Below are 23,978 nucleotides of genomic sequence, written 5' to 3' on the forward strand. Positions count from 1 at the left end.
TGCAGAAGGGTCATATAGACTGGAAGCGTTAACTGTGCCAAGTCTATCCAGCATTTCCGTTTTTTATTTCAGATTTAGTTCCTTGAGGCTAAGTACCTATATTCAATAAAATATTTTTTCATTGCTTTTGAAAAAAAGATCTTGGGCTGGATTCTCCAGTCGCCGAAGCCGAAATCGCATTCGGCGATCAGCCGCAGAATCCAAGTTTCTGACCAAATCGGGGGCGGCGCATCGCGAAAGCGGAAAAAGCAACATGTGGCATGATGTTTACCTATTAATATTGACCATTACAGAGCAAAAACAACATGCAGCACCAAGTTTTACTAATTGTAGAAGCCCAAACATTCCCCATCACTGCTCTCAGATGCAAACATTCCCCATCACTGCTCCAAAGCGGCTTACTCTTGGGGTACGCCGCGCCACATGTCGATGGCCTCAGGACATTGCCAGATGCCTGTCCCCCAATGCTCCACCCCCGACCAGTCGAGCTCCCGACGGCGTGGGTCACGTGTGGTCCCATCTGTCGGGAACTCGGCATGACGGCTGCGGACTCAGGCCAGTTGGGAGAGGGCCGATCCGCAGGCAGGGGGGTAACTGTAATAGGGGCTGAAGGCACCATGGAGGGTTGGTCCGAGACGTGCGAGCCGGCTAAAGGGGGGGGGCACTATTTCGTGGGCCGGGTCCACGAGCTGCCTCTGTCATATAGCACGGTGGGGCCGCTGCAGGCCACCGCCGTGCGCATGCATGGCCACGGACCCGGCAATTCTCCGGGGTGTATTGGCAGCTAGAGCCGGGTACTCTATGCTGCCAGCATGCTAGCCTGCAGCAAAACAGGGAATCTGTGACTGTTTTCCGCCATTTGTTCTGCCATAAAACACCACTGTTCCCACATCGGCATGGGGACATAGCTGCAGAATCAGAGAATCCAGCCCCTTGTGTCTTACAGTCCTGTGTGTCTTATAATCAGGCAAATACAGTAACTGTTATTTTGGTCCCAGGTACAGTACAAGTACTGTTAGGGAAGGGTTGGCACCAGTTGACCTTATTTTTGCTATAATGGATCATTGAACTTTTATGCATTAAATGTTGACATTTGGAGTGATATTAAATCTCCTTCCATGGCAGGTGGGGTGTTAAATACTATGGAATGGACAACCTGAAACCAACCACCCACTGGTATTAATAGGGATGGTTGGAGCTGTGGCTAACCGTACCTGTGATTAAGGAGTTATGTTGGTTCTTAAAACATTAAAAAGAACCAGCTTGATTGCCCAACCTCACGTCCACAATCTGACTGATCTCCTTGTGTTCACTTTGCCCATAACTGATGCCAGATCCTCTGCTGATGCCAGTTCCCAGGCTGAAGCCTTTGGCCTACCTGCCCAACGGCCAACCAGCCTTCAATCTGGTTGGCTGCAATTAGGGAACAGAATTTTTAAAAAAGATAAGGTTCCCCTGTAAGATGCATACTCACAGTTTTTCTGGTTACTAAACCTATTCCTGCATCCTATCCACGGATATATTATTACATTTGCATAATTATCATTGATAGTAATGTGCTAGCTTTTAATGCAAAATCATTGATATTCTTCTCTGATTTAGATAACATTTTCCTTTTCATTCAGTTGGCACTCCAGTCTGCTACAAATACAAGCAAAATCCAAAACATGGGGTGAGATCGAACTAAAAAAAAGAGTCTGTTATGTGCGGGATGAGCAGGGTCGTTACTGGTACTTGTAGCACTTCAAACAAACCCACTATCTCACGGCACTCTGGGATTTTTTAGAGCCCCGGCCAAAGGCTGCACTCAGCATTGTTTCTTGCACGAAGGAGCTCCGAGTCATTTCTCCGATGATTGCTTGCGGTCCCTTCTGCAGTCAATCAGCGATCAAGGTGAGATACTGTTGCTAGGTGATGGCAACAGGAAGCCTCCACATTTAACCAAGAAAATGTGGACAGAAGTGGCAATGATAGTGAACAGTTGTGCTATATGCATAGGACTTGAGTGCAGTGTCGGAAGAGGGTATATTACCTTCTCCGCTCTGCAAGGGTGAGTATGGGAGGCACCTTGCAATTTGAATGAATGTATGTGGGTGGGCATGTATGTGGTGGGGCTGGAAGGTGGTACACGAGCAGCTCGAGTGGCAATGGAGATCAAAGTTGTTTAGGTCTGAGTCGGATGACAGGCACCTCCAGATGGGAAACATCCTGCAATGCGTTGAGCACATGGACTATTGATGTTGGGGAGGAGGCATGTAATCTTCAGCCATATAGAATAGGAACTCATAAATGTGTTCTTGTGTTCACATGAGAAGAGGAAGCACAATGCGCAGGAACATAACCGTACAAGTGGCGGAGTTCCAGATCTGGCAGTTCTGACCCTGATGGAGGGGGAGATTTACGACACCCTGGGAAAGTGCGCGGTCAATTCCAGCCCCACTCATATCGGAGTCAGGACAAAAGTGAAATAACCAATAATTCTTACAAAAATACCCAAAGTCTTTGGCCTCTGACTGTCCAATAATTACAGTCACCATGGTTGTAAGTTGAAACACAGTTACTGTTCATTTATAACAAGATTTTGGCTGAAATACATAGCAAATACAGTTGGTTAAATATTAATAAGTACGTAACTCTTACTTTAACTTGCCTCTCCGCCTCCCCACCCTCTATATACACACATAAGAAAGACAAACATGGAGGGTTGAAAAAGGGAAAAAAACATATGTGCAAGAGAAAAGAATCTTTGCTTCAGATGATGGTTCCGAGTATGCTTTCTTCACAGTAAGCTTGTAGATTACAGTATTTGTGTTTCAGCCTTTACTGTTTATCTTGCAGTTTCTAAAAGCATCTTTCCTGGAGAGGCAGAGACTTTGTTTCCTCCAACCTTGCTTTCAGATCAGTATGTGGTTCATCTCCAGGCTTCTGTAGTGTAGAGAAAGTAACACTCACAGGCATCAGGCTTTCTGGAGAAATATAGTCAATTTATGCCAGTTTTTCTGGGGAGAGTTAACAGATTCTGGACTTTGCCTGCACATCCAGTAATGGTTTTCCTGTAAATAGATTCATCCAGGCTTTCTGCCAATTCAGAAACACAGCCTTTCTGGAAAAAAACGGAGAGGAGAGACAGTGGGTCTTCTCTCTAAGCTGCCAGGAGTCAAATTGAAACCAAACTAAAAACCTTGTGACTCTGAAAATATTCCAGCGGGATCAGATCCAATCACCACCTGTTACCAGGCACATCACAACCTTTTGGGCCAATTCGTTGTCCATCAGCCAAATCAATCACACCGAGTCCTCACTGATAGTCTGCAATCACCAATTTAAATCAGCACAGCCTTCTCGATTCTTCTGTTTGAATTAAAGGTAGAGGCCACTTGCAGGCTCATTAATCGTTCATGGCATCCAAAGTGCAACAGCAGAATAAAAGAAAGGGGAAATAAAGGAATAAACAGGGAATAAACAGGAAGGACCTATACACATTCCAGGGTTGGCATGTGAGCAGGAGAAGATATCTGCTGGTCGAGGAGAGGTGGGGGGTTCTGATATGGTGAGAGTAAAGGGGATACATTGTAAATGGTGTGGGTGGGGGAATGAGAAATGAAGGGCTCAGGGGCAGGGAATGCAAAGTTATGGTGAGTGGTCTTTGTTATCCTGCATGCTTATATTTGTGAATTGCACCACGCCCATGTGTAGGATGCTTCAACAGCCGTTTACTCTGCTTCTTTAAAGCTCATGTTTATTCCCTGCCGTTTTACATCCAGCAGTAGGGTCACCAGCCAGACCAATCGATTATCCAGATGGTCCACTATTAAGATAAGAGGAGCATCTCTCAGATGCTGCCACAACACAGCCTTGCCCTGCACCTTGCGCCACCTCAGATACTGGCACCTCAGTGGGCTTGAGCACACCCATACAGACACTAGCGCAGTCTGAGTGCGACACATCACAATTGCCTGAGCAGCTGTCGGAGACTGAAGGTGCCCAGGACTCTGACATTTGGAGGAGATCAGGATTATGCCGGGCTCCAGACAGAGTCTGAGCCTCTTGAGTTTCCAGCAGGCAGTAAATGCTGGATATCCAGCCAGAGGTATGTCGAGATCTCACAGAGCTTCCAGAGGGTGTGATTGTCCTAGTCTGCGTAATGGAGGAGCGCATACATAAGTGCTGCAGTCACCTTCTCCTCTGAATTTGGCTTCCTTCATCAATAGATTGGCAACTGTCATTTCCAGCAGCTTGAGCAAGGGCTCCTGAAGTTGTGTTCAGACCTGCAAGCCCACATACTGACAGTGACCTCAGCAGGACATTACCTTCTGCCCTGCTGACACCTCAACATGGCCCTATGACCGTTCAAGTTCATCTCCAGAGTCTGTGTGTGAGTCATCAAACATCTGTGGCTGTCCATCCCAGTAAACCACCTCCATCTGAACATCCCAAGGATGAGCCAGATTGTGCATGGCACGGGACACAACAACAATGAGGAACAGTGATCCAGTGAATATTGAAATGATCCCCAAGACCGGTGCAGGCAATGGAACATCATTTTGAGAAGTCCTCTCGATCATGGACATCGTGGAGGCAGGACTTATGTTGTACCTCTCTTCAGCAAGGGGTTTGAGGAAGTCTTATATAATTCATTAGCCATCTTTTTAGAGGGTATCCTTTATCCTCAGCCAGCCATCCAGTCATGCAGAGGCACTGAAAAGTCTTGGAACCTGTGAGTGCCGGAGAATATGAGACCCTGGTTTGATTCCCAGCTTGAGTCACTGTCTGTGTGGAGTCTGCAAGTTCTCCCACACAATGGAGTTCCTCTGGTTCTCATTCAACACCCCCTCCATATCCCACGACACCTTCCTGTGCAAGTGCTGGACATATAGGCCGGGATTCTCCGACCCCCCGCCGGGCCGGGGAATCGCCGGGGGGCGGTGTGAATCCCACCCCGCCGCCGGCTGCCGAATTCTCCGGCATGGTTTTTTAGGCGGGGGCGGGAATCGCGCAGCGCCGGTCGGGGCGTTGGCAGCAGCCCCCCTGGCAATTCTCCGCTCTGTGATGGATCGAGCGGGCGCCTGTTTTCAGTCAGTCCCACTGGCGTAAATTACACAAGGTTCTTACCGGTGGGACCTGGCTCTGCAGGCGGCCCTCGGAGTCCTTGGGGGGGTGCGGGGGTATCTGGCCTGGGGGGCGGGGGGGCACAGTGGCCTGGCCCATGATCGGGACCCACCGATCTGCCGGCGGGACTGTGCGTGGGGGGCACGTTTTCCCTCCGCGCCGGCCGCTGTAAAGCTCCGCCATGGCCGGCGCGGAGAAGAAACCCCCTGCGAATGCGCTGGGATCATGCTGGATCCTCCTGGCGCTCCCGTGCATGCGCCAACTCGCGCCAGCCGGCGGAGGCCCTTCAGTGCCGGTTGGCACGGCGCCAACCCTGCCGGCGCCGGCCTAGCCCCTGAAGGTGAGGAGGATTCCGCATCTTCTGGGCGGCTCGACACTGGAGTGGTTATACCACTCCTTGGCGCCGGTCCGGCCGGCCCGCTGGATACCGGAGAATTCCGGCCATAAAATCTGCACTTTTACTTCTTCCCTTCTCACCATCTAAGATCCCAAACATTCCTTCCAGGTGAATCATGATTTACATGTTTATTTTAAAATTTATTATGTTATATTCGCTACTCACAATATCGGGCACGATCTACTGGCCGCGTTGCGTTCTCGCTCGAGTGCAATGCGGCTGGTAGATCCCTGGAAAGGCCTCTTGCTGGCTTTCCGACAGCCTTGATGCCTCACGGGATATACCCAAGTTCCGCGAGGCATCGGAGTCATAATCTCGCCCAAAAGGGACAGTACCAAATGACACCTGCCTGAGTAGGGTTTAAACCAGGGAAACTCCCTGAAAAACCCACCACAAATGAACTTAGAAATTTTTCAGTTAAATTCTGTCCATCATCTTCTCTGCTTTGGTATGATTGCTTTGTGAAACATTTCCATTCAATCCGCACATGGTTTCGAGCTTCCAGTCAGTTAACATACAGTATTAATTCTCTTCCCCATTTGTCTTCAGCCTTACCTCTACTGTTTCAATTAAGTCTGCATAAGCTTAAGGAACACAACCTTTTCTTTCAATGTGGCAATTCAAAGCCGTTGGGACCCAACACTAAATTCAACAATTTCATAATCTATGTCCCCACTTGTTCAGACAGCAGGTGGTGATTTGTTTTTCCCATTTACATCTCATCTAGACCCATCTTTTGGTCCTATTATCATTACTTTTTGTCTTGCACCATCACCTGTTTTGTCATTTAGTTTCTCCTCCCTTCTCCCAATAGGTGATCTTCCCTTTTGTTCATCTGCCGTTCCTCTTTCCCGACCTCTGTACTTGCTCAAATCCTATTACATCTCTAACTTGTTCCAGTTCTGGCAAAAGATCCATTGACTTGAAGACTGTGTAAGCGAACGAGTTTTGAGTGAATTTAAAGTCAGGCCATTGACTCAGTTTCTCTCTCTACACGTGCTGCTTCATGTTTTGCTACACGTGCTGCTTCACGTTTTGCTACACGTGCTGCTTCACGTTTTGCTACACGTGCTGCTTCATGTTTTGCTAAACGTGCTGCTTCACGTTTTGCTACACGTGCTGCTTCACGCTTTGCTACACGTGCTGCTTCACGTTTTGCTACACGTTTTGGGTGTTTTCAGCATTTTCTATTTTGATTTCGGATTTTGGTTTTGCTTTTATGTTCAAATTAATTTTGTTAGTTCTGATAATTGCTTGAATGAAGGCATTTGTAAAATAAATAATTTGGCTTAGTGATTTTATTCGTCCTTTTCTCTTCAACCCCAACTTTTAAACCATTTACTTTTCTACTTGTTTGTGCTATTATGCAAAGTACAATGCATGTTTTGCAAATTAATTTTTAAAACTATTTTAGTCTGAAATAATGGATCATAACTAAATCCCAACACTCACCACCATCATAAGACTGGAAATTTCCCACAAATCTTAGATATTCATAAGTAGGAGGCTCATTTGGGTCCAATGTCCCTCGCAGCAGATGACAGGAAAACTCAAAGGAGTTCTCAGCTTGAAATAAAAATGTTACGTTCTTGATTAAATCAAAGTTACACAAGTGCATGTGCTTTCTTTCCATATATATCTGGGCTTTAAATTACTGTTGATAAGCCAGGGCACTATATTATTGTGCAGCTCAACCATACGGGTGGTAAAGGGCTGCAAATTATGATAGAATGTGGACTCACCAGGTTTCCATCCCATGTATCATGCAGCCTAAATTCAATCAGGGAAGAGTGGACAGTTGGGCTTTCTGACTTTCCTAAACTTTTATTCTGAGATTAATGTTTTCCCATCAGGGAAATGCACCATTTTTTTGTCTGTAACCTTTGGGTTTTGTTACCACCCATCAGACGGGAAATTTTGCAACCGGTAGTTGGAAGTCTCCTCTAATTATTTAAATAAACCCCTTCCTCATAACTTGAGCCAGGGACCATATCCTTCACTAAATGCGTCTTGGAGTCTCACTCTCGGTAGTACTGTACAATTGCTGTAGCTGCCAAGATAAGCTTATGTCATTTGGGGATGCACTACATAAAGGCAAACTAGTATTTCAGGAAACAAATTTAAGAGCTAGAATATCAGCTTCCATTGACGAGTTGTCGAAAAACTAGTTTTAATGCAACAGTGAAAAACTGGTAACATGGGCGTACGATGTTGGGAAACTTCTGAAAGTTATGTTAAATCTTTATAAACCACTGGTTCAGCCTCTACTGGAATATTTATGTCCAGTTCTGGGCAGCGTACTTTTGGAAGGATGTGAAGACATTAGAGAGGTGTTGAAAAGATTAATAGAATAATTCCTGGAATGAGAAACTTAAGTTGCATAATAGATTGGGGAGGTTGGGACTGCTCTCCCTGGAGAAGGGAAGATTGATAGATCTGAAAGTGGTATTCAAAATCGTGATGGTTCTGAACAGAGTGGAAAGGGAGCAACTGTTCCCATTCATGGAAGGATCAAGAACCAGAGGGTACAGATTTAAGGTAATTAGCAAAAGAAGCAATGGGAACACGAGGAAAAGTATTTTTACACAAAAAATGGTTTGTATCTGGAGTACATTGCTTGAGACTGTGGTGGAGGCAGATTCAGTCAAGTTCGTGAGGGAATTGGGTTATTATCTAAAAGGAAGATGTGCAGAGAGCAGGGTATGGCACTAGGTTAATTGTTCTTTCACATAACCAGCACAGACCCTATGGGCTGAATGGCCTCTTGCTGTGGTGTTACCATTCTACGATTCTGCAGGAAATGGGGGATATTTGAAAAAAACAGGGTGAGTGTAAAACAAACTGCAAATCTGTCATCAAGAATTGGCAAGCAGCACTCCTTTAATATCACACTGAAATGTTCATCTAGATTTAAGTTTCTGGAGTGGAACTTGAACCCACAGTCTCTGACTCAGTAATGATGGTGCTACTATTGTTTTGGTGATTAAACTTAGAGGAACAGCAATCAGCAGACCTCCCAGCCTGAAAATCAAGCAGGATGTTAAGAAACACACTCAGCCACTCATCTGGTTTGTCCTTCTTTGCCAAGCTGCCTGTCCCCTTCAAACAGTTGCCCCCTGAAGAGGATCCAGGGGTGAATGCCACTGCCAGCTTCTCCGGGTGTCATTATAGACAGGAAACCCTGAGTATACAAGCACAATGGAATGAGGCTGGAGGCCCCATCCTGCCTAAATACTATTATAGCTCCAAGTTTACTTCTTGGTGGAAGCTCTGGAAATCCATGGAGATGGCGAACTAACATTTTAGGCTTCTACCTCATTTTTCCTTTCTCCAGCCAATGGGAAATGAGTGTTCCCTGGACACCAGGGTGAGAGGAATATCAGGTCCCACATCAGCATCTCGTCCTATGCTCTTAGTCACCTTCAGTGCTCCCAGGGTCCCATAAAATACTTTACCTCCTGTTTATCATATATGTGTTTTCTGCTGATGACTTAAATGACCAGCACAGGGATTGCTTTCCAAATGTACCTATGGCTCTCAATTCTCCTTCTTTGTGATCACCATCAATTCCAATGGCTAGTTTGGGGAAAAATTTGTTAACAATCTTTGACTCCAATTCTAACTTGCAGCCTTTATAAACCCCAGCTAATCTCGAATGGTGCTGTCCTCTATTGCAAAGTCTTCATAGAATCATAGAATTTACAGTGCAGCAGGAGGCCATTTGGCCCATCGAGTTGGCACCAGCCCTTGGAAAGAGCACCCCGCTTAAGCCCACCCCATCCTCATAACTCAGTAACCCCATCGAACCTTTTTTGTACACCAAGGACAATTTAGCATGGCCAATCCACCTAACCTGCACATCTTTGGACTGCGGGAGGAAACCGGAGCACCCGGAGGAAATCCACGCAGACACTGGGAGAACGTGCAGACTCCGCCGAGACAGTGAACCAAGCCGGGAATCGAACTCGGGACCCTGGAGCTGTGAAGCAACTGCACACTCCAGTCTTTAGCAAATGGCACTCCATACCTTGACCACAATAAATGGATTTCAGTTTCCTTAACTTCAAATCTATTCACAACCTTCCTCATCCTATTTCAGTAACATTCTTCAGATGGATGTCCCATCCTATATCCTTCACTTCTCTGTCTCTGCATTATTGTTCATTTTGTTTTTTCCTACTCGATTATCAGGATGACCTTTTAGTTATTCAGCCACCATTCCATTGCTTTCTGGATAGCCCCATCTCCAAACCACACAGGGCCTTTCTTTCTTCTCCCTCTCTACATCTTGGTTCCGCTTGTTGCACTCTTATTCAGCTTGGGATTTAATTTAGGGAATGTTATACAAATCTAACAAATCTAATTGTTGAATGGATTAAATGCTAAAATAATAGGTTACACATTCTTTTATGTATAAGGAAACTCACAGTTTAAATAGTCTGGCAAAACAGCGTCCGTCACTAACGTATGAGAGGACAGCAATTTAAATATTGCTCCATGTTCCTGTTCTGGGAGGAAGTTTAATAAATTCTGATCAATAAAATCAGACTAGAAAAAAAGAGAAGAAAAGATAGTCAAATTTGGTGCAATAACACTACTGGTTGAAAAATCAATCTGAAAACACTATGATGATTGCTTCACCTTCTTTATTAAATATGATATAACGTTAAATATCCAAGTTCTGAAAATTGTGAAGTTGAATCCAGTATAAATGAAATTTGAAACATTTTATGATTATATAACTTTATATTTATTAGTCAAGAAATTGACAGCAATGATACAAAGGAAACAAAATGACAACCTTTGAAGTATTCAGCGGTCAAAGGGATAATGTATAGTTTTGAAAAGTAAATGGATAGAGGGGAGATAGCAAAAATTAAATGGGTCGACAGTAGCTATCAATTGTCAGACTGTTTTACAAAAAGAGGACCTAGCTCACACATACTTTTGGATTTTGTTAATGATGTTTCTGTGACTGCTTGTTTTTTCTTCCAAAAACAAAAAAACAATGAAGGGGGGAAATTGCGTGTGTGTTTTTGAGTTTCTTGTAATTTTGTTTTCACCTAATTACTTTTTTCTCCAAGGAAGGGGAGACTGTTAAGTAATGGGTTACGAGACATTCCAATTAGTTGTCTCATTTATGTTAAGTATCCAATAATTGACACTGATTATGTGAAGGGGCTTCAGGTGGCCTTTGTGTCAGGTGATGTGATTTTAGAGTTTTGTGCAGTGTCTGTTGAAGTAAATTAAAGGTGTTTGTGGAAAAGGAGTAGAACCGTTGACTCTTTATACAACAGCAGCTAAACACCTAACGGGGTTATCGGGTTACAGGGATAGGGTGGAAGTGAGGGCTTAAGTGGGTCGGTGCAAACTCGATGGGTCAAATGGCCTCCTTCTGCACTGTATGTTCTATGTTCTAAATGGAATTGAGTTGCAGGTCAGCCATTGTCTGACTGACAGAGCAGAGTTGAGGAGCTGAATAGTCTACTCCCATTGCTTATGCTCCTGTTCATACGTGTGGAGTCTGATAAGTAAAGCAGCAGTCACGGTTATGTTCAACTTTAAAAGCAGCACGCAAATTTGAATTTAATTTACAAAAGCAAATGGAAAATAGTAGCATTTCTGTCCAAATATTTTTAAAAAGGCAGACAAATATGTTAGAATATTGTGAATTTGGTTTATTTTGTGATACTTACCAGCAATGTAATAGTTCAATGGTAAGTTATAGGAATTACACACCTTTTCTGAACCCGAATAAGGGATTCTCAATAAACTGAAAAACACATTTTGCTGTGTACATATCTGAATTTGAAATCTGAATAAAAATTTTATATTCTCAGTTTTTTTCTCTTAAAAGCAGCACCATAATTATTAATCTTTTTTGGGAGTTTTGAATTAGTGGCAGAAACTCTTTCGGTAGTTACGTAAGAACATACAAAACAGGAGCAGGACAAGGCCATTCGGTCCCTTGAGCCTGCTCCACCATTCAATAAACCATGACAGAGCTACTTTTGGTCTAAATTCTACTTTCCTGCCTAACCTCCCACCATGGCCCCATCACCTTTTTCAATCAAAAATCTGTCTAACAACCTTTAATATACTCGATGGCCCAGCCTCCACTCCATGCTGGGGAATAGAATTCCAAACACTAATAATCGAGGGAGAAATACAGCACAGAACAGGCCCTTCGGCCCACGATGTTGTGCCAAACTTTTATCCTAGGTTAATCATAGAATTTTGGACACGAAGGGCAATTTATCATGGCCAATCCACCCAACCTGCACATCTTTGGACTGTAGGAGGAAACCAGAGACCCGGAGGAAACCCACGCAGACACGGGGAGACTCCACACAGACAGTGACCCAAGTCGAAATCGAACTTGGGACCCTGGAGCTGTGAAGCAATTGTGCTATCCACAATGCTACCGTGCTGCCCTTAAGAAGAAATTAATCTATACTCCATTATTCTACCCTAATCCATGTACCTATCCAATAGCCTCTTGAAGGTCCCTAACGTTTCCTAATCAACTACTTCCACAGGCAGTGCATTCCATGCCCCCACTACTCTCTGGGTAAAGAACCTACCTCTGACATCCCCCTCCATCTTCCACCATTTATCTTAAATTTATGTCCCCTTGTAATGGTGTGTTCTACCCGGGGAAAAAGTCTCTGACTGTCTACTCTATCTATTCCCCTGATCATCTTATAAACCTCTATCAAGTCGCCCCTCATCCTTCTCCGTTCCAATGAGAAAAGGCCTAGCACCCTCAACCTTTCCTCGTAAGACCTACTCTCCATTCCAGGCAACATCCTGGTAAATCTCCTTTGCACCTTTTCCAAAGCTTCCACATCCTTCCTAAAATGAGGTGACCAGAACTGCGCACAGTACTCCAAATGTGGCCTGACCAAGGTTTTGTACAGCTGGATCATCACCTCACGGCTCTTAAATTCAATCCCTCTGCTAATGAACGCTAGCACACCATAGGCCTTCTTCACAGCTCTATCCACTTGAGTGGCAACTTTCAAAGATCTATGAACATAGACCCCAAGATCTCTCTGCTCCTCTACATTGCCAAGAACCCTACCGTTAACCCTGTATTCCGCATTCATATTTGTCCTTCCAAAATGGACAACCTCACACTTGTCCGGGTTAAACTCCATCTGCCACTTCTCAGCCCAGCTCTGCATCCTATCTATGTCTCTTTGAAGCTGACAACAGCCCTCCTCACTATCCACAACTCCACAAATCTTCGGATCATCTGCAAATTTACTGACCCACCCTTCAACTCCCTCATCCAAGTCGTTAATGAAAATCACAAACAGCAGAGGACCCAGAGCTGATCCCTGTGGTATGCCACTGGTAGCTGGGCTCCAGACTGAATATTTGCCATCCACCACCACTCTCTGTCTTCTATCGGTTAGCCAGTTCGTTATCCAACTGGCCAAATTTCCCACTATCCCATGCCTCCTTACTTTCTGCATAATCATCAGTAATAATTCCTCCTCGTTGCCATCTTAAATGGGAAACCCTTTGGCTGGTATTCTCCCCCTCCACGCCGGGTGGGAGAATCGTCGGGATGCCGCGCGAATTGCGCCATGCCGTCCCGACCTCCGCACGCGATTCTCCCCCCCGCCCCCGAAACCAGCGCCGTGCGAATCGCGCCGGGCCGCTCGGAGAATCGCCTCAAACAGCGAGCGGTGATTCTCCGGCCCGGATGAGCCGAGCGGCTGCTCCGACACAACAGGGTCCCACCAGCGCCATCCACCCCTAGTAGCTGCCGGCGGGAACTCCGCGGGAACGCTCGGGGGGGCGGCTTGTGGGGGAGGGGGGCTCCTTCACTGGGGGGGGGGGGCCTTCGAAGGGGTCTGGCCCGCGATCAGGGCCCACCGTTCAGCGGGCCGGCCTCTCCCCACCCCGGGCCTACATTCCGCTGCGGCCGGCCCCTGTACACCCACGCCATATTGCATCGGGGCCAGCACGAGTAAGAAGTTCCCCGCGCATGTGCAGGATTGAGCTGCCCCAATTACGCATGCGTGTGTTGGTACGGCGCCGGACACTGGAGTGGCATGAACCACTCCAGCACCGTGCTGGCCCCCAATAGGTCGTGCCCGGGCCCTGTTCACAACGGCGTTTCACGACGGCACGACACTTGGTCCGCGGAGCGGAGAATCGCCCCCTTTATTTCCAAACTGAGCCAAATTCTAGATTACTCCAGGAGTGGGAACATCCTCTCAACATCTACCTGTTAAGCCCCCACAGAATCTTATATTCAATAAAATCACCTAAATAATTAATAAACCCGCTTGTCTTCAAGAGAAAATGGTAACTTTCTAATACTTTACTCACAGGTAAATGTCCAAGTAAAGGTGTGATGCTATCAGAAACATAAATGATATTTCCATCTGTTGTTACAGCTATGATAAAGCCGTCTAATGCCTGCAGAGTGAAAAGAGACATTAGCAGTCAGTGTTTTCCAACAAATCACACCATTTAGGAACTGGATTTTCATAGTCCTGTGGAAATGGAGTTGAGGCTTTTTATTGGGGAGGGTACATGGTCCTGTAGAAATGGAATTGGAAATGGTTGGGGGTGGTGTTAATGAGTGGTGTGGCTCTGGAAAAATATGGGCATGCCAAAGGCAGGAGTGAAGCTGTGAAAATAGATGGAAACAGTGTTGAGACAACCCCTGATGCATTCCCCCTGCTGAAGGTACTTTACCAGAGATGGTCAGAGAGCTGGATTGGCTATCTGCTTCTGTGAAACCATTTAAAGTGATTCAGGCCCTAATTGGGAGTTGTTTTGCTTTGCTGGGGTACTTAATCACACCCGGTGGGTGCAGAGTTCACCAGCTCAGTTAAGGTGGCTTCTTGACAGCTGGCGACGCGGGGTATCAGAGCAAGAAACTGATAAGAGCATACCAAATATGAGCAGAAATAAGCCATCTGGCCCCTCGAGCCTGCTCTGCCTTGCAATAAGATCTGTTTGTGTTTCGAGTTCCAAATTCCCATCGACCCCCAATAACCTTTGATTCCTTGAATTAACTTTGACTCCACATGCATCAATAAAAGAGTCATGATCAGTAGGGCAGCATGGTGGCGCAGTGGTAGCACTGCAGTCTCACGGCGCCGAGGTCCCAGGTTCGATCCCGGCTCTGGGTCACTGTCCGTGTGGAGTTTGCACATTCTCCCCGTGTTCACCCCCACAACCCAAAGATGGGCAGGCTAGGTGGATTGAGCACGCTAAATTGCCCCTTAATTGGAAAAATGAATTGGGTACTCTAAATTTTTTTTAAAGAGTCATGATCAGGAAAGGCTGCTGCACCCAGGACGCAAACGATTAATCCAGAAGGGTTTACTCTTGGCGTCAGGGGGCCTACCAACTTTGACACTGATCAGTTTTGAATTTCATGAATGCCTCCAGGCGTACAAAGAACAAAGAAAGTTACAGCACAGGAACAGGCCCTTCGGCCCTCCCAGCCTGCACCGATCGAGATTCCTTATCTAAACCTGTCGCCTATTTTCCAAGGATCTACTTCCCTCTGTTCCCCTCCCGTTCATATATCTGTCTAGATGCATCTTAAATGATGCTATCGTGCTCGCCTCTACCACCTCCGCTGGCAAAGCGTTCCAGGCACCCACCACCCTCTGCGTAAAAAACTTTCCACGCACATCTCCCTTAAACTTTCCCCCTCTCACCTTGAAATTGTGACCCCTTGCAATTGACACCCCCACTCTTGGAAAAAGCTTGTTGCTCTCCACCCTGTCCATACCTCACATAATTCTGGAGACCTCAATCAGGTCCCCCCTCAACCTCCGTCTTTCCAACGAAAACAATCCTAATCTACTCAACCTTTCTTCATAGCTAGCACCCTCCATACCAGGCAACATCCTGGTGAACCTCCTCTGGATCCTCTCTAAAGCATCCACATCCTTCTGGTAATATGGCGACCAGAACTGCACGCAGTATTCCAAATGTGGCCTAACCAAAGTCCTACACAACTGTAACATGACCTGCCGACTCTTGTACTCAATACCCCGTCCAATGAAGGCAACCATGCTGTATGCCTTCTTGACCACTTTATCGACCTGCGTTGCCACCTTCAGGTTACAATGGACCTGAACTCCCAGATCTCTCTGTACATCAATTTTCCCCAGGACTCTTCCATTGACCGTATAGTCCGCTCTTGAATTAGATCTTCCAAAATACATCACCTCGCATTTGCCTGGATTGAACTCCATCTGCCATTTCTCTGCCCAACTCTCCAATCTATCTATATTTTGCTGTATTCTCGGACAGTCCCCCTCGCTATCTGCAACTCCACCAATCTTAGTATCATCTGCAAACTTGCTAATCAGACCACCTACACCGTCCTCCAGATCATTTATGTATATCACAAACAACAGTGGTCCGAGCACGGATCCCTGTGGAACACCACTAGTCACCTTTCTCAATTTGAGACACTCCCTTCCACCACTACTCTCTGTCTCCTGTTGCCCAGCCAGTTCTTTATCCATCTAGCTAGTACACCCTGAACCCCATGCGACTTTTTCCATCAACCTACCATGGGAAATTTTATCAAATGCCTTACTGAAGTCCATGTATATGACATCTATAACCCTTCCCTAATCAATTAACTTTGTCACTTCCTCAAAGAATTCTATTAGGTTTGTAAGACATGAGCTTCCCCACACAAACACATGCTGCCTATCACTGATAAGTCTATTTTCTTCCAAATGTGAATAGATCCTATCCCTCAGTATCTTCTACAACAGATTGCCTACCACTGACGTCAAGCTCACAGGCCTATAATTCCCTGGATTTTCCCTGCTACCCTTCTTAAACAAAGGGACAGCATTAGAAATTCTCTAGTCATCCGGGACCTCACCCGTGCTCAAGGATGCTGCAAAGATATCTGTTAAGGCCCCAGCTATTTCGTCCCTCGCTTCCCTCAGTAACCTGGGATAGATCACATCCAGACCTGGGGACTTGTCCACCTTAATGTCTTTTAGAATACCCCAAACTTCCCCCTTCCTTATGCCTACTTGACCTAGAGTATTTAAACATCCATCCCTAACGTCAACATCCGTCATGTCCCTCTCCTTGGTGAATACCAATGCAAAGTACTCATTAAGAATCTCACCCATTTCCTCTGACTCCACTCATAAATTCCCTCTTTTGTCTTTGAGTGGGCCAATCCTTTCTCTATTTACCGTTTTGCTCCTTTTTTATGAATAAAAGGCATTGGGATTTTCCTTAACCCTGTTAGCCAAAGATATTTCATGACCCTTTTTAGCCCTCTTTATTGCGCGTTTGTGATTTGTCCTACTTTCCCGATATTCCTCCAAAGCTTCATCAGTTTTAAGTCGCCTAGATCTTATGTATGCTTCCTTTTTCATCTTAGCTCGTCTCACACTTCCACCCGTCATCCATGGTTCCTAATCTTGCCATTTCTATCCCTCATTTTCACAAGGACATGTCTGTCCTGCACTCTAATCAACCTTTCCTTAAAAGACTCCCACATTTCAAATGTGGATTTACCCTTAAACAGCTGCTCCCAATCCACATTCCCTAGCTCCTGCCGAATTTTGTTATACTTGGCCTTTCCCCAATTTAGCACTCTTCCTTTAGGACCACTCTCGTCTTTGTCTATGAGTATTCTAAAACTTACGAAATTGTGATTGCTATTCCCAAAGTAATCACCGACTGAAACTTCAACCACCTGGCCGGGATCATTCCCCAATACCAGCTCCAGTGTGGCCCCTTCCCGAGTTGGACTATTTACATACTGCTCTAAAAAACTCTCCTGGATTCTCTTTACAAATTCTTCTCCATCTCTCCAACACTACATGGGTCCCATTCAATGTTGGGGAAGTTAAAATCTCCCATCACAACCACCCTACTGCTCCTACATTTTTCTATAATCTGTCTAGATATTTGTACCTCTACTTCACGCTCACTTTTGGGAGGCCTGTAATAAAGTCCCAACAATGTTACTGCACCCTTCCTTTTTCTTAGCTCTACCCATATTGCCTCAGTGCTCGAATCCTCCATAGTGCCCTCTTTAGTCACAGCTGTGATATCATCTCTGACCAGTAATCAGTAATGCAACTCCTCCACCCCTTTTACCTCCATCTCTATCCCTCCTGAAGCATCTATATCCTGCGATATTTAGTTGCCAATCTTGCCATTCCCTCAACCAAGTCTCAGTAATACCAATAACATCATATTCCCAGGTACTAATCCAAGTCCTAAATTCATCTGCCTTACCTGCTACACTTCTCGCAATACAGCAAATGCACCTCAGACCACCTGTCCCTTTGCGTTCATCACCTCTTCCCTGTCTATTCTTCCCCTTAGTCACATTGAGTTTATTATCTAGTACCTTACTGGCTTTAGTTGCTGCCTCTTTACTGACCTCTAACTTCCTAATTTGGTTCCCATCTCCCTGCCACATTAGTTTAAAACCTCCCCAACAGTGTTAGCAAAAACGCCCCCTTCCAGCACCCTTCCACCAATGATATCTTTTTAATTAAATTCATCCTAAATAATTCAATCAAATGTTCCATTAGAACACACAAAGCAAGATATCAGAATACTATTCTTGCAGTACATTTTATTAGTCACCTCTAACATCAGGTGTGTAAATTCTTCATTACTCAGAAACGAAGGCTTCCAATTATGCTGGATTATATTTGTCTCCTTTTGTGCGGAAGTTTCTAAAAAGTAAAATGTTCAGCTTTAGTATTTTACCATGTCAATTTCATTAACACTGTTCCAGTGCATTATTTGCATATTAAAATTTTAAACATATTATAATATAATATCACACAGCATACACAATATAGATTTTAAAATTTTCACCATATCCTCAACATGCATGAACTCAGTGTTAAAAGACAGATATAATAATGAGACATAGCAGAAAGCAAACATTTATTTAAATATCCTTTTCAACTCTCCTTTTTTTGAAAGCAAACACCGACTTTAATATTGCCTCACATAAAAACAGAAGAAACAGAAGCCTGCTCTGCCATTCAATATGATCATGGCTGATCTTGGGCTTCAGCACCACTTTCCCACCTACTCCCCATGTTTCATAATTCCCTGAGAAATCAAAAATCTAATACACATGCCAACAATGGGTGTGATTTAACATAATTTTGGGCACGATTGGCGGGGTGTTCTTCAATGGCCATGTTGGTGAGATCGCAGCCCGTATTTAAGAGCACTTAGTGCCAAAAACGAACCCTCACGAGATTCTCGTCATTACTGGCTGTCTCGCTTTCTGATTCCCCTGACTTGTGCCTCCAGTTTCACCGCTAACAAGAGGGACCTGCGGACGGCGGGCGGGAGGCAGCCGCGCAATGAATGGCTCCCGTTCGGGAACGGCATTTCCGGGGCGTTAGGCCCGGTCCCAGGGTCCACGAAGGCAGCAAAAGCAGGGAGAAGGCACAGAGGAGGCACAGTGAAGGGACAGTAAAGGAAAATGTCGAGGGTGAGCAAAAAAACGGCCATACAAAAAACAGCTGAAGGTCCGTCGGGGAGTGGAAAGGTCACCGCAGGGTCACCAAGGAAAATGGAGGCCGGAGCACCAGGGGAGGCTGCATTGCTTACGGCTGAAGAAATAACTAAGGTGATGGCTGCGGAATTCAAAAGGCAGTTTACAAAATACATGGAGACAATGAGGAAGGAGATGAGGGAAGTTTTGAGTGTGCTGGTGGAGGAGGCGATTTCCCCAGTGACGACGGCGGTGGCGTGCGCAGTGGCGGAGGTGCAGGAGCAAGGGGAGGCGCTGAAGGAAGTGGAGGAGATACTATTGCAGCACGGTGATCAACTTACCTCGATGGGGAAGGAGATGCGGAAAGTGATGGAGATTAACAAGGATCTGTGAGGAAAAATGGAAGACCTACCAGATCCAGGCGACAGAATTTGAGGATTGTGGGGCTGCCCGAAGGAGTTGAAGGGCCGAGGCCGACTGAGTATTTTGCTGCGATGCTGGCGAAACTATTGGGGGAGGGGGGGGATCCTTCCCAATATGAACTGGAACGGGCTCATCGGTCGTGGAGGCCTGTACCAAAGGCGAGTGAGCCGCCAAGGGTAGTGACTCTGTACTTCCGTAGGTACAGTGTGAAGGAGAAGGTCCTGTGCTGGGCCAAGCAGAAGCGGGTGGTGCAGTGGGCTGGAGCTGGTATACGTGTATACCAGGACTTTACGGTGGAGCTGGCGAGGAGGCGGGCTGCTTTCAACCGGGTGAAGAGGGCACTGTACATTAGCAAGGTGCAGTGTGGCACTGTATATCCAGCAAAGCTGAGGGTGACTTGCAAGCTCAAGGACTTTTATTTTGGAACGGCGGACGCAGCGGAAGAGTTTGCGAAGGCAGAACTGAGAAATTGAGAAATGGCCATGTGCTGATGTAACCTCATGACTGTATTTTCTTCTTTTTTGTTTCCCTGCGTGCGGGTGTATGGGCTAAAGGAGCCAATGTTGTATATATTTGGACAAGGGAAGTGATGGGACTTTCACTCGAAGTGAGGGCTCTTTGGGGTGTAGATGGATATGCGGGGTTTGTGTGGTAAAAGGGGATTTCTGGGCTTTCCTAGTGCCGGGCAAGGGGGAAAGGGACCCGGGCGGGGGCCTCCACGCTGGCCGGTTTAAGCTGGCCAGTGAACGGGAGTGAGGTGGGGGGAGGGGCTGCGGCCATCAGAGCCTGGCAGAACAGGGTCCGAGTGGTCTAGCCAGGGTGGAAAGTTGGGGGGAAGGAACCGAGGTTGGGAGGAGGAGTTTTACAAGAGGCAGTGGACGGTAGGAATTGGAGAGGGGGGGGGGGTGTTTACAACTCTTGGGTATCATGTACGGTACTCTTTCAGAGGTTGGATGGCGTTGAGTGTGTGTGGGGGGGGGGGGGGGGGGGGGGGGCGGGTAGTGGACTCTATGGTGACCATGGGCGGTCCCGGACTCCTTTTTCTTTTTCTCCTTTTTTTTTATTTCCACCGTGGGAGGGTTTGTTTTATTGGATGCATATATTGACAGCTGGGCCGTTGTTTGGGGTGTTGGGAGGATGGGATCGTTGTTATTGTTAAGGGGATTGATTTTGTATTTGTTACCGTTTACTGTCTGTGGGTGGGGTGTAAATTTTGAAGGAAAATGTGAAAATGGAGAATAAAAACATTAAAAAAAAACAAGAGGGACAAGTGCTTTCCTCACCACTCACTCCCAGTCAACACACTAACATGGCAGCGTTCAGACCTACTACTTGCTTTGGGGATGCCGACCTGGCCAGGCTTCCCAACACCATTGACGAGAGACAGGGCATCATGTTCCCCAGAGGGGATCAGAGGACCAGCAGTAAGGTTAGCAATGCTACCTGGCAGGCAGTGGCTATCAGTGCGGGCAGCATGACAAGGAAGACCGCCGTCCAATGTCAGAAGAAGACCATCGACCTCCACTGAGCTACAAGGCTAAGTTACCACCTCTCTCCTGGCATCAGTTCCGCCTGCCACCCCTCAAATTACAAGATTCCAACCCCTCCACAAATCACTGGCGGACACCTCACACCCTCCCCGCATCCGATCTCACGCTTGTTCCTCAGAACCCACTGTCACCCACCAGCACAACCCCCTTCATGTCCAGTTGCAGTATCCACACATGCCACCTGCTTTAGACCCCCCCCCCCCCCCCCATGCCCTCTCTTTGTTCCTGCAGGGGAAGGTAGCCCATAAGTGGGAAAGGGTCAAAATGGGAGGTGGAGTCCGAGTCCTTACCCCCTATGAGGAAAGGGCCTGGAAATTATGGGGTTGATGGAGGAGAGATTTAACGAGATCTCGCCAGACGTAGCGACCTGCATCTCGCCCTGGGTCGGTATGGTCCAGATGAAAATATTTAAATAATCCATTATGCTCATTTAAATACGTCTGGGTCGTATTTTCCCAGGGGACAGGATCTAGTGGTTTTGCCTGACTATGGCGTGGTTTAACACTGGTTTACACGAATGTGGACCAAGCAGGATGGCCCGGGGGTGTGGGGGAGGTGGTCTCTCAGGCCATTAGAGGCCCCCCGGTAGTCGGGGCTCTGGTCAGGTTGGTATTCTGGCACCCGGGCACCTAGGTTCTGCCAGCCTGGCACCGTGGCATTCCAGGGCAGGAAATTAAGGTAAGTGCGAACTCGGTAGGGCATTCCCCCCAATGCCAATAAAACCGGCAAAGTCCCGTAGATAGTGGTGTCATTCTCGGCACTGAAAGCACCGAGAAACACCCCACCAAAAGCACCGAAAAAGTAACTCTATTTTTGTCCCGTTAAAACGTACCCATAATCTACAGCATTATGCGGATTTTTCCCTTTCGAAATGATGACGAAGCAAGCTATAAGTCACACAAACAAGTACATTGTAGCCATCAGTTAATTCAGCTCAGACCAGGAATCGAACCGCAATCATTTCTAGGCTGCACAATTGTGTACCCTGCCATGCTGCTTTTACTCACCCAAGAAAAGACGGGAAGAGTGGTGACCTAACACCAGTCTTATCTTACCATTGTGTTTTTGTAGAAAGTTAATCGTCTTCTGCAACACAGTAGATTTGTCCAGCTTCCGGATACTGCCGGGCAGCATGACACTGAGTTCTTTGATGAGGACATTAAACTGATCACGTCTCTTTTTCTCAGACTTGTTACGTGAAGCCCTAAATTAAAACACAATAAAATACAGTCTGACCAGAACACAAGATAAATGAAGAAAACCACACAGATGTAAATAGCTTTTACTTTCATAAGTCTTTTAAAATGTTGGTATTTTAATAAGAACACGGGGAGCCCACACCGAATAAAGTAGGACACAAATGATATGGTCACTACCCTTTCTCTTCTGGTCGCTACCTTACTGTCTGACCTTTTATACATGGGTTAACTGAGATATCCCGTGCCGAGCGGGGTGTTCATACTCCGCAAGGAGCATAGGGAAGATAAGCATTCCCATCCCACAGGTCCCATGAGGGATATTACGCTCCTCTCTCTCTCCCCTGAAAGTTCAGCGACCCCCTCAGCGAGCGGTGAGATGGAGAAGGAGGAGGACGTTGGAGTTTCTTCAGTTCCGGCAAGTCATCATAGAACTGATGTATCCGATCAGTTAGCGTCTACCTCGCCGCCGAACGGCGTCTGCAGCAGGAACGTTGTGGCGGACGATCATCAGGAGGCGGTTGAATTACGGAGTCAGCGTCCGAGCTCTGCGTCTCCATTTCTGAGTTGGAAGATATAGCGTCGGGCATATCGGCATCGAGAAAGATTGGAGGCGTCACAGCAAGCTGGTTCGGCAATGGAGCCAGAGGATCCAGGGCAGGATTCTTTCTCACAAGGGAGCAACGTCAGTGAGCAAATGTGACCCAGGTGCCATCTCATTAGTTGCCCTCAGGCCCGAACTTGGTAAGAGACTGGTGCAGTTTGACGGATGACAATCCCAGAGCGCTGGCGAGCACCTTCGTTGAAGTTACGAACAAACACCGCATTGTCAGGTGCGAAGTGTCGAAGAGGGCAACACCCTTTCAAATCTTGGTTACAACGCACCTTTGCGCTGATGTCCGGTAGAGTCAAATTCAGTCGCGTACGAAGCCTACGACACATCAGCATCTCGGCGGGGGGCCCAGTTACTGCGTGCGGCGCGGTCCTGTGTGAGAATAAAAATCTTGCCAGTCTTGTGTCCATCAAGCAAGACATCTGTGTCTTGAGCCCCCATTTAACTGTCTGCATGGCCTTCTCTGCCAAAGCATTTGATGCCGGATAGTATGAGGCGGTGCAGATATGACCAATCCCGCTGCTTTTTACGAAAGCGGCAAATGTTTCACTCATAAAAGTGGCCCCGTTATCAGTCACGAGAACCTCAGGGGAAAAAGAAATGCATAATCGCTCGATGGTAACCTGGGAAGTGAGCAACACCATTTCGTGGAACTCCAGCCACTTTGAGTGGGGAGGCTGCAGAAGGACTTGGATAGGCTAGGAGCTTGAGCAAAGTCGCGGCAGATGGAATACAACGTGGAAAATGTGAGATTATGCACTTTAGTAGGAACAATAGAGGCATAAACTATTTTCTAAATGAGAAATGGCTTCAGAAGCTCAAAGGGACTTGGAAGTCCTTGTTCAGGATTCTCTTCGTGTTCACATGCAGGTTCAGTGGCAATTAGGAAGGCAAATACAATGTTACCATTCATGTCGAGAGAGCTAGAATGCAAGAGCAGGGATGTACTGCTGAAGCAGAACAAGGTTCTGGTCAGACCCATTTGAAATACTGTGAGCAGTTTTGGGCCCTGTTCCTAAGGAAGGATTTGCTGGCCTTGGAGAGGATCCAGAGGAAGTTCACAAGAATGGTTCCCAGAATGAAGGACTTATATGAAGAGCATTTGAGGACTCTGGGTCTGTACTTGATGGAGTTTAAAAGGTAGAGTGGGATCTTATTAAAACTGACGGAATACTGAGAGGCCTAGATAGAG

The 23,978-nt window shown here is 46.5% G+C and overlaps 1 protein-coding gene across 1 annotated transcript in view; it reads right to left on the reverse strand.

The window, feature by feature from the left end:
* The window catches only part of LOC119977294 (neuronal PAS domain-containing protein 2-like), a 241,839-nt gene that overhangs the window by 90,781 nt on the left and 127,080 nt on the right, over window positions 1–23,978 (reverse strand). Inside the window, 5 exon segments of the mRNA XM_038818048.1 lie at window positions 6,959–7,072; window positions 9,934–10,054; window positions 13,853–13,942; window positions 18,131–18,222; window positions 22,033–22,181. Coding sequence (XP_038673976.1) covers window positions 6,959–7,072; window positions 9,934–10,054; window positions 13,853–13,942; window positions 18,131–18,222; window positions 22,033–22,181 — 566 coding nt within the window.

The sequence above is a fragment of the Scyliorhinus canicula genome, chromosome 14 (assembly GCF_902713615.1).
Source record: "Scyliorhinus canicula chromosome 14, sScyCan1.1, whole genome shotgun sequence".
Lineage (NCBI taxonomy): Eukaryota > Metazoa > Chordata > Chondrichthyes > Carcharhiniformes > Scyliorhinidae > Scyliorhinus > Scyliorhinus canicula.